Source organism: Oncorhynchus keta, chromosome 4 (assembly GCF_023373465.1).
Source record: "Oncorhynchus keta strain PuntledgeMale-10-30-2019 chromosome 4, Oket_V2, whole genome shotgun sequence".
Lineage (NCBI taxonomy): Eukaryota > Metazoa > Chordata > Actinopteri > Salmoniformes > Salmonidae > Oncorhynchus > Oncorhynchus keta.
The window spans coordinates 8,424,080-8,435,737 of record NC_068424.1 but is presented as its reverse complement, the minus strand read 5'-3'; the positions used below and the strand labels follow the sequence as shown (position 1 = coordinate 8,435,737).

At 49.1% G+C, this 11,658-nt stretch overlaps 1 protein-coding gene across 1 annotated transcript; it reads right to left on the bottom strand.

Moving 5' to 3' along the window:
- Nucleotides 1-1,633: 1,633 nt before the first annotated feature.
- LOC127916440 (uncharacterized) lies at nt 1,634-4,006 on the bottom strand. The gene has a single exon (XM_052498237.1). The coding sequence runs from the start codon at nt 4,004-4,006 to the stop codon at nt 1,634-1,636; it is 2,373 nt and encodes a 790-aa protein (XP_052354197.1).
- Nucleotides 4,007-11,658: the final 7,652 nt, after the last annotated feature.

The following is an 11,658-nucleotide window of genomic DNA, read 5'->3' as shown; positions in this document are numbered from 1 at the left end:
GTTGCAACACTCCCTCAGGCCTCATTGCTTCTATGTTGTATATCTACAGTAGAAGGTGACGGAATATGACTAGACAGTCACGACTTCTGCCGAAGTGCGATCCCTCTCTTTGTTCGGGCGGTGTTCGGCGGTCGACGTCACCAACCTTCTAGCCATCACTGATGCTTTTTTCATTTTCCATTGGTTTTTGTCTTGTCTTCCTTCACACCTGGTTCCAATCCCATCATTTCCACGTTGTGTATTTAACCCTTTGTTTCCCCTCATGTCCTTGTCGGAGATTCTTTAGTTTGTATGAGATGTGCTATTCAGTGTGGGTGCGCGACAGGGTTTTGTACCCACTTTGTTATTTTTGTACATTGTGGTTGTTTTGGAGTTTGGTCAGCATTTAATTAAACAACTCAGTTTATAGCATGTTCGTTCTCCTGCGCCTGACTTCCAACATGTACCGTTTACATAGACGAGTCCACTGATAATTCAACTCCAACTTCTCGATAACACCTTGGCGTACCATATCTGTCGTTACTTATGTCATATGTATATACTGTATTTTATTCCATCTATTGCATCTTGCCTATGCCTCTCTGTCATCGCTCATCCATATATTTATATGTATATATTCTCATTCTATTCCTTTACTTATATTTGTCTGTAAAAGATAGTTGTTGGGAATTGTTAGATAATTACTGCACTGTCAGAAGTAGAAGAACATGCATTTGGCTACACCTGTATTAACATCTGCTAACCATGTGTATGTGACCAATAACATTTGATCCTGTACAGATGTATCCTTTAGATTCACACTGCTATTTCCTATTAGAAAATGTCTTATTCAATGTAAAAAAAAACATGAAAAAAACATGGTGTGGTTATTTATAACCAGTCAAAGCTGAAAGAAGAGCATTATTATTAACCGACCGTATACAGTCCTACTATTGGCTAGAATTCAGACTCTGCCTGAACCCTCTTCCTCCTCCACCCAATTAGACTGAAATTGTTGTTGATTACCCTTGGTTCCCAGTGCATTTTTATATTTTCCTTCCTTCCTCTCCCTGTGGTCTCAGACATGGCATGCACAGCGCCTCACCATTTCCCAGGGCACTTTGCAACCAGCGGTAGCCATTCAGCCACCCCCCCCCCCCAGTGCTGCCTCTCTGTCCTCTCATTTCAGCCCTCTGTCTGACCCAGAGAACACAAGCGAAGGCCTGCAGCTCTCAATGGGTTGTCTGCAGCAACACGGTCACAAACACACACACACACACACACACACACACACACACACACACACACACACACACACACACACACACACACACACACACACACACTGATAAAGGTTCACACAGGTCCATTTGGTCGTAAAAGCCTCAGTCAGGGGAAGTGTCAGGGAGTGGGAGGTGATACAGGAAAGGACAGACCCTCTAGTTTTAGTAGAATAGGTGAACCACTGGAAACTGTATTTCTCGCTGAGAGGAAAATGGCCATGATCAATCTTTAGGTGTTTGTAGAGGGATGGATGGGGGGCTGGGGTGGGGTGGGGTTGGATGGGGGGGTCTTTTCCTAATTTTTCACATCCCAGTTTTGTTTTGGTAATATTAAGAGGGAAGGAAAAGATTCAGAAGGTGGTTTAGTTTTTTCAGTAGGTGAAGTGAATGTGGGGAAGTAGGGAAGTGAATGCGGGGCAGGAGGGCAGTGAATGCGGGGCAGGAGGGCAGTGAATGCGGGGCAGGAGGGAAGTGAATGCGGGGCAGGAGGGAAGTGAATGCGGGGCAGGAGGGAAGTGAATGCGGGGCAGGAGGGAAGTGAATGCGGGGCAGGAGGGAAGTGAATGCGGGGCAGGAGGGAGGTGAATGCGGGGCAGGAGGGAAGTGAATGCGGGGCAGGAGGGCAGTGAATGCGGGGCAGGAGGGAAGTGAATGCGGGGCAGGAGGGAAGTGAATGCGGGGCAGGAGGGAAGTGAATGCGGGGCAGGAGGGCAGTGAATGCGGGGCAGGAGGGAAGTGAATGCGGGGCAGGAGGGCAGTGAATGCGGGGCAGGAGGGAAGTGAATGCGGGGCAGGAGGGCAGTGAATGCGGGGCAGGAGGGAAGTGAATGCGGGGCAGGAGGGAAGTGAATGCGGGGCAGGAGGGAAGTGAATGCGGGGCAGGAGGGCAGTGAATGCGGGGCAGTGAATGCGGGGCAGGAGGGCAGTGAATGCGGGGCAGGAGGGAAGTGAATGCGGGGCAGGAGGGAAGTGAATGCGGGGCAGGAGGGAAGTGAATGCGGGGCAGGAGGGCAGTGAATGCGGGGCAGGAGGGAAGTGAATGCGGGGCAGTGAATGCGGGGCAGGAGGGAAGTGAATGCGGGGCAGGAGGGGCAGTGAATGCGGGGCAGGAGGGAAGTGAATGCGGGGCAGGAGGGAAGTGAATGCGGGGCGGGGCAGGAGGGCAGTGAATGCGGGGCAGTGAATGCGGGGCAGTGAATGCGGGGCAGGAGGGAAGTGAATGCGGGGCAGTGAATGCGGGGCAGTGAATGCGGGGCAGGAGGGAAGTGAATGCGGGGCAGGAGGGCAGTGAATGCGGGGCAGGAGGGAAGTGAATGCGGGGCAGGAGGGAAGTGAATGCGGGGCAGGCGGGGGAAGTGAATGCGGGGCAGGAGGGAAGTGAATGCGGGGCAGGGGCGGGGAGGGAAGTGAATGCGGGGCAGGAGGGCAGTGAATGCGGGACAGGAGGGGAGGTGAATGCGGGGCAGGAGGGAAGTGAATGCGGGGCAGGAGGGCAGTGAATGCGGGGCGGGGCAGGAGGGCAGTGAATGCGGGGCAGGAGGGAGGTGAATGCGGGGGCAGGAGGGAGGGGTGAATGCGGGGCAGGAGGGAAGTGAATGCGGGGCAGGAGGGAAGTGAGGGATGCGGGGCAGGAGGGAGGTGGATGCGGGGAGGTGAATGCGGGGCAGGAGGGAGGTGAATGCGGGGCAGGAGGGAGGTGAATGCGGGGCAGGAGGAGGGAAGTGAATGCGGGGCAGGAGGGAGGTGAATGCGGGGCAGGAGGGAGGTGAATGCGGGGCGGGGCAGGAGGGAGGTGAATGCGGGGCAGGAGGGAGAAGGGGTGAATGCGGGGCAGGAGGGAGGTGAATGAGGGGCAGGAGGGAGGGAATGAGGGAGGGAGGTGAATGCGGGGCAGGAGGGAGGTGAATGAGGGGCAGGAGGGGGCAGGAGGGCGGGGCAGGGTGAATGCGGGGCAGGAGGGAGGTGAATGAGGGGCAGGAGGGAGGTGAATGCGGGGCAGGAGGGAGGTGAATGAGGGGCAGGAGGGAGGTGAATGAGGGGCAGGAGGGAGGTGAATGCGGGGCAGGAGGGAGGTGAATGCGGGGCAGGAGGGAGGTGAATGCGGGGCAGGAGGGAGGTGAATGCGGGGCAGGAGGGAGGTGAATGCGGGGCAGGAGGGAGGTGAATGCGGGGCAGGAGGGGGCAGGAGGGAGGTGAATGCGGGGCAGGAGGGAGGTGAATGCGGGGCAGGAGGGAGGTGAATGCGGGGCAGGAGGGAGGTGAATGCGGGGCAGGAGGGAGGTGAATGCGGGGCAGGAGGGAGGTGAATGCGGGGCAGGAGGGAAGTGAATGCGGGGCAGGAGGGAGGTGAATGCGGGGCAGGAGGGAGGTGAATGCGGGGCAGGAGAGAGGTGAATGCGGGGCAGGAGGGAGGTGAATGCGGGGCAGGAGGGAGGTGAATGCGGGGCAGGAGAGAGGTGAATGAATGCGGGGCGGGGCGGGGAGAGGGAGGTGAATGCGGGGCAGGAGGGAGGTGAATGCGGGGCAGGAGGGAGGTGAATGCGGGGCAGGAGGGAGGTGCGGGGCAGGAATGATGCGGGGCAGGAGGGAGGTGAATGAGGGGCAGGAGGGATGAATGGGGCAGGAGGGAGGTGAATGATGCGGGGCAGGAGGGAGGTGAATGCGGGGCATGCGGGGAGGAGGGAGGTGAATGCGGGGCAGGAGGGAGGTGAATGAGGGGCAGGAGGGAAGTGAATGCGGGGCATGCGGGGAGGGAGGTGAATGAGGGGCAGGAGGGAAGTGAATGCGGGGCAGGAGGGAGGTGAATGCGGGGCAGGAGGGAAGTGAATGCGGGGCAGGAGGGAGGTGAATGCGGGGCAGGAGGGAGGTGAATGCGGGGCAGGAGGAGGGAGGTGAATGCGGGGCAGGAGGGAGGTGGCGGGGAGAGGGAGGTGAATGCGGGGCAGGAGGGAGGCGGGGGGAAGTGAATGCGGGGCAGGAGGGAGGTGAATGCGGGGCAGGAGGGAGGTGAATGATGCGGGGCAGGAGGGAGGTGAATGCGGGGCAGGAGGGAGGTGAATGAGGGGCAGGAGGGAGGTGAATGCGGGGCAGGAGGGAAGTGAATGCGGGGCAGGAGGGAAGTGGTTTCTTATGAAACAAGGAAACGCTCCTCCAATGTACTCTGCTCTTCTTCTCTGTGCATATAGTTCAATATAGGCTTAGCATTCTCCCCCTGAAAATCTGTTGCTTTCCTTGTAATGCTTATCACTTTCTTTCTTCTCTCCATCTATTAAATTCTATTGGGATATTTAAATGTAAATACCTTTGTGCTAGATGGGGTGGCTGGGAAGTGATTATAGCTGCCAGTCGGGCTCAGCCAACGAGATGGCCCTCTGTCTCGTTGTGAAGACAGACACCACACACACACACACTATGTCTTTTCATTCATCTCTGAGCTCAGTATTTAACTTAGCTAGCGCACATAGGCCTTCCTGCACATGCATCAGAACAGGAAGCTCATCTCACCTGCTGTCACCATCTGTCAGAATAATATTGCTCTTCCTGTATCGGCTATGCAGCACATATTACATCATTCTACTGCTGTACAGGCCCCTGCTAAGAAGTGTTGGGGCCAATTGGTACAGAGGTAGGATATTAATTTGATCACCCTGCTGTTGCAGGAATTTCACGATACGGCAGGAAAGGCAAACTTGTAGTCTATTCACGTTTTAAAAAGGCTTGTAAAAGCTTGTAATTTCCACTTTAACATGTCAGACTTGATTTGTCCCAAATGAAAGATGTCTCAACCCACTACAAACATGTCCATGAATTACAATCCACACAATAACTCTACAGGAATGTTTCCCTGCTGTGAGGAACTGGTCAAATTAAGATCCCGAATCTACTGTATACATTCTAATGTTGTTCATATATCAATAGGCTCACATGCTACAGCATCATAAAGTTGTCATTACTGAATTATTGTCTTCTTCTCACTCTTAAAATGTTCTCACTCTATCAGACACAAAACGCATCACTTAGGGGTTTATCTAGCCTGGAATGAATGGTTCAGTTCGGGGTTTATCGAGCCTGGAATGAATGGTCAAATCAGGGGTTTATCTAGCCTGGAATGAATGGTTCAGTTAGGGGTTTATCTAGCCTGGAATGAATGGTTCATTTAGGGGTTTATCTAGCCTGGAATGAATGGTTCAGTTAGGGGTTTAACTAGCCTGGAATGAATGGTCAAATCAGGGGTTTATTTAGCCTGGAATGAATGGTTCAGTTAGGGGTTTATCTAGCCTGGAATGAATGGTTCAGTTCGGGGTTTATCGAGCCTGGAATGAATGGTCAAATCAGGGGTTTATCTAGCCTGGAATGAATGGTTCAGTTAGGGGTTTATCTAGCCTGGAATGAATGGTTCATTTAGGGGTTTATCTAGCCTGGAATGAATGGTTCAGTTAGGGGTTTAACTAGCCTGGAATGAATAGTCAAATCAGGGGTTTATCTAGCCTGGAATGAATGGTTCAGTTAGGGGTTTATCTAGCCTGGAATGAATGGTTCTATTAGGGGTTTATCTAGCCTGGAATGAATGGTTCAGTTAGGGGTTTAACTAGCCTGGAATGAATGGTCAAATCAGGGGTTTATCTAGCCTGGAATGAATGGTTCAGTTAGGGGTTTATCTAGCCTGGAATTAATGGTTCAATTAGGGGTTTATCTAGCCTGGAATGAATGGTTCAGTTAGGGGTTTAACTAGCCTGGAATGAATGGTCAAATCAGGGGTTTATCTAGCCTGGAATGAAAGGTTCAGTTAGGAGTTTATGGGACCTGGAATGAATGGTTCAATTAGGGGTTTATCTAGCCTGGAATTAATGGTTCAGTTAGGGGTTTATCTAGCCTGGAATGAATGGTTCAATTAGGGATTTATAGAACTTGGAATGAATGGTTCACTTAGGGGTTTATGGAACCTGGAATGAATGGTTCAGTTAGGGGTTTATCTAGCCTGGAATAAATGGTTCAATTAGGGATTTATAGAACTTGGAATGAATGGTTCAGTTAGGGGTTTATCTAGCCTGGAATAAATGGTTCAATTAGGGATTTATAGAACTTGGAATGAATGGTTCAGTTATGGGTTTATCTAGTCTGGAATGAATGGTTCAGTTAGGGGTTTATCTAGCCTGGAATGAATGGTTCTATTAGGAGTTTATGGAACCTGGAATGAATGGTTCAGTTAGGAGTTTATGGAACCTGGAATGAATGGTTCAGTTAGGGGTTTATCTAGCCTGGAATAAATGGTTCATTTAGGGATTTATAGAACTTGGAATGAATGGTTCAGTTAGGGGTTTATCTAGCCTGGAATGAATGGTTCAGTTAGGGGTTTATGGAACCTGGAATGAATGGTTCAGTTAGGGGTTTATCTAGCCTGGTCACACCAGATGCGGACTGGTTAACTGATCTACGCCCCTGGCCTTCTTTGCACAATCGAGAGCATCCTGTCGGGCTGTATCACCGCCTGGTACGGCAGCTGCGCCACCCACAAGCGTAAGGCTCTCCAGAGGGTAGTGAGGTCTGCACAACGCATCACCGGGGGCAAACTACCTGCCCTCCAGGACACCTACACCACCCGATGTCACAGGAGGCCATAAAGATCATCAAGGCCAACAACCACCCGAGTCACCCCGCTATCATCCAGAAGGCGAGGTCAGTACAGGTGCATCAAAGCTGGGACCGAGAGACTGAAAAACAGCTTCTATCTCAAGGCCATCAGACTGTTAAACAGCCACCACTAACATTGAGTGGCTGCTGCCAACATACTGACTCAACTCCAGCCACTTTAATAATGTAAAAATGTATGTAATAAATGTATGACTAGCCACTTTAACCTTACAGGGACACCCGTTCCCAGATGCCCCCCCCCCAACACCCTCAGCTGTAATGTGGCACATGGAACGCAATAAATATTCCTAAAAATATTTAACCTCCACACATTAACAAGTCCAATAGCTCAAATGAAATATAAACAAGTTGTTTATCTACCCAGCAAGTCAGATTTCTAAAATGTTTTACGGCGAAAACATAGCACATATTTATGTCAAACCACCACCGCAGACATAGCTCATTTGCATAGCCAAGTAGGAAAAAATATGCAATTAACAAACGCAGGATTAAAAGAAAAATAATTTCACTAACCTTTTGAAATCTTCATCAGATGACAGTAATATAACATGTTACACAGTACATTCATTTTTTTTTCAATGATCTGCAATATATATCCATAAATCTCTGTTTACAATGACGCATCGTTCAAAAAATGCTACTAAAATGTCAGGAGAAATGATGATAGCTTCGGCAGATAATGTCAGCTAACAAGGAATACACATCATAAACTTTGACTAAATATGCATGTTCTACATATGTATAGGAAGATACACTTCTTCTAAATGCAATCGCTGTGTTACATTTATTTTTAACGTTACAGGTTGCGTTCACTAGGCTATACTAGGAGTCGGCGCTCCAAAATTAGCATTATCGCTCCTCTATCTTGGAGTCGACAGAAACCCAAATTTACCACATAAATATTCCCTTACCTTTGCTGTTCTTCCATCAGAAGACCTGGAAGGGATTATACTTACCAAAACAGCGTTTAGTTTTCAAGTCTGCGTCTTTCGGTTCTCAAACACGACACTTTTCGGTCGAAATGTAGCCAAAAGTCAAGTGGATGCGCACCAAAACGTTGAACTTACATATTATATGTTGAGTAAACTTGTCAAACTAACTTCATAATCAAGCTTTAACATGTTATAAAGGTGTACAGCAATCGTGAGAACGAACAGAAACACAGGCACCGTTCAATCGATCTTGGAAAAAAGACAGGACTTGACCAGAGCGCACATAAAAGTGACCGTTTTTTTCGAGAGACCGAGAGCTTTCGGCATGCTCAAACTCTCGCGAGCGTGCGATTCTCACAATGAGAAGCCCCATTGAAAGCTGAGATCGCGCTGAACACGTAGGGACTGTTCCCAGAGCTGTAACTGTTTGGGAAGGGTGTTTGCGATGACGTCAAAGGTGGGCCAACTTTTCTGATGACAAGAGATAGTTTGGGAGAATGCATGCTCTGAGAGTTCTGCTTTACATAGAGACAAAATTTAAACGGTTTTAGATGCTTTAGAGTGTTTTCTATTCGATAATATTTTTTATATGCATATATTAGCAACTTTTGACAAAAATGTATCCTGTTTAATAAGGGCACCAAATTCCTCCAGTAGGGGCAGTAAACAGCCCTAGCCCCAACAGGTTTTAAACAATGCCACTTGTATATGTTTACATACCCTACATTACTCATCTCATATGTACATACTGTACTCGATACCATCTACTGCATCTTGCCTATGCCGTTCTTTACCATCACTCATTCATATATCTTTATGTACATATCCTTCATCCCTTTACACTTGTGTGTATAAGGTAATTGTGAAATTGTTAGGTTAGATTACTCGTTGGTTATTACTGCATTGTCGGAACTAGAATAACAAGAATTTCGCTACACTCGCATTAACATCTGCTAACCATGTGTATGTGACCAATAACATTTGATTTGATTTGTTTTAAAGGTACTGCATCTGTGACCAACAGATGTGTCTCTCTATTCCCAGTCATGTTAAAGCCCTAATATATTTATTTAAATTGACAGATATTGTTTGTATATGAACTGTAACAACAACAACAAAAATGGCTTGAAAAATATATCTAATATATAAATATGTGTCTTCTAGTTTGTGTGGAGATCATAAGGAACACATCTAAGATATTAAAACAGCCATTTTCATCAAGAGGTTTTCTTTATTCTCTGTGCTTAATATAATTTCCATTCCAGAAGTCTGTCAAGAATTATAATGTGTTTATTGTTGATCTTTGCAGTGGACCGTATGTACAAGGCTCTTGGAAAGGATTATATGGAAGGATTGGATCTATGCCAGATGACAGGAAGCTGAAGGGCATCTGAGGACAGGTGAGAACAGTTGAGGACAGCTGAGGACAGGTAAGGGCATGTAAGGACAGGTAGGGGCATGTGAGGACAGGTGAGGGTATGTGAGGACAGGTGAGGACAGGTGAGGACAGGTGGGGACAGGTGAGGGCATGTGAGGACAGGTGAGGGCATGTGAGTACAGGTGAAGACAGGTGAGGGCATGTGAGGACAGGTAAGGGCATGTAAGGACAGGTAGGGGCATGTGAGGACAGGAGAGGGCATGTGAGGACAGGTGCAGGCATGTGAGGACAGGTGGGGACAGGTGAGGGCATGTGAGGACAGGTGAAGACAGGGGAGGGCATGTGAGGACAGGTAAAGACAGGTGAGGACATGTGAGGACAGGTGTAGACAGGTGAGGGCATGTGAGGACAGGTGAGGCATGTGAGGACAGTTGAGGACAGGTGAGGACAGGTTAGGGCATGTTAGGACAGGTGAGGACAGGAGAGGACAGGTGTGGACAGGTGAGGACAGGTGAGGGCATGTGAGGACAGGTGAGGATAGGTGAGGACAGGTGAGAGCATGTGCGGACAGGTGGGACAGGTGAAGACAGGTGAGGACCTGTGGGACAGGTGAAACATGTGGGGACAGGTGTAGACAGGTAAAGACAGGTGAAGACAGGCGAAGACAGGTGAGGACAGGTGATGATAGGTGAGGACAGGTGAGGACAGGTGAAGACAGGTGAAGACAGGCGAGGACAGGTGAGGACAGGCGAGGACAGGTGAGGGACAGGTGAGGACAAAATTATGGAATGCTAGAATGGGGGCAAAAGACAATACATGTAAAGTTTACGGTTGCCTCTATGTTTAAACTATCCATATTTAGTTCACATAATGGATACACTATGAAGAGGAGTGTGCAAATTACATGACATGGCCTAAAGTCTAATAGCATTTTTTTACCAACTCAAGTGTAAAACCTCTTACTTACTCATCTCATCTATTTGCCATTACATCCAGGGCAGTTGTATCTGATATATTACTAGAGACAGACAAAGAAAATAACCTTCCCCTCCTTGTGCTTTTGCTCTCCTCCACTTCATGAAATCAAAGCATTCTTTCCCACTATCAGAATCACAGTGGAACAAATCTCACCAGCCTCATATTCTTTCATTTCTTTATTCAATTTGAACAAACACCCAGGGGGGGGAGAGAGCGAGAGAGAGCGAGAGCGAGAGCGAGAGCGAGAGCGAGAGCGAGAGCGAGAGCGAGAGCGAGAGCGAGAGCGAGAGCGAGAGCGAGAGCGAGAGCGAGAGAGAGAGAGAGAGAGAGAGAAATGCAGTGTGAATTGATTGACAGAGTTCCATTACAAAGGGCTTATTGGACCCCGTCTGGCAATTATCCCGGCACACCATCGGCCGTCATCGCAGGGGATTTGATTTGTACGGTGATCATAGTCACGCAGATGTATGCAGAGAGGAGTACGAGCCACACGAAATCCCCTTTGTCCCCTTCAATTAACGCACGGTCCCCATGCTGATAGAATACCTAGCTGTCTGGGGAGAAGCTCTGCTTAGACGATGTCTCAACTCAGACCTGGCAGATGACAGGCAGATGACAGACAGAAGAGGAAGCTTGGAGAGTTTGACAGGACAGCAATGGCAGTTTGGGTCAGTCAGAAAAAAATGTGAGGATGTCATATATTGTAATGACTAACTCAACGAAAAGTGGACAAACTCTCCTCACGGTCTTCCTCAAACATCAGGATCAAAGTAAGGAAGGATGAGACATTACTAACAGGCTGTGCAGGTGACATGATCAGCATATCTTATCTATACATCAACGCTTTTTAAAATGTATGATTGTGGCCAAGACAGGTTTGATTCTTAGCCCCATTTTTCATTCTCCAAAACTGCTTTCCCCTGTCTCTGTGGTTTGCAGCAGCAGTCCTGCGGACAGTCAGCACAATAAAGGCTGAGGCCAGGCTGAATCCATGCTGAGGCCAGAGGCCAGGCTGAGGCCAGGCTGAATCAAGGCTGAGGCAGGGCTGAGGCCAGGCTGAATCAAGGCTGAGGCAGGGCTGAATCCATGCTGAGGCCAGAGGCCAGGCTGAGGCCAGGTTGAATCAAGGCTGAATCAAGCCTGAGGCCAGGCTTAATCAAGGCTGAGGCAGGGCTGAGGCCAGGCTGAATCAAGGCTGAGGCAGGGCTGAGGCCAGGCTGAATCAAGGCTGAGGCAGGGCTGAATCAAGGCTGAGGCCAGGCTGAATCCAGGGCAGACAGGACCAAATGGCTCTGGGAATTAACATCTTCCAGTCTCAGACACAACTAAAGGACAGCAATTCATCACAAATCACTCAAAGGGAGAAATGAAGGAAGAGAGGGGAGGAGTAAGATGGTGAGGGGGAGGAAGACAGGGAAGGAGGGGGTGGAGGAGAGGGAAGGAGAGTGGAGGAGAA

Bases quoted from the DNA above. Each gene is read 5' to 3' on its own strand.
- LOC127916440 (XM_052498237.1), bottom strand. From the start codon at position 4,006: ATGCCCCGCATTCACTTCCCTCCTGCCCCTCATTCACCTCCCTCCTGC.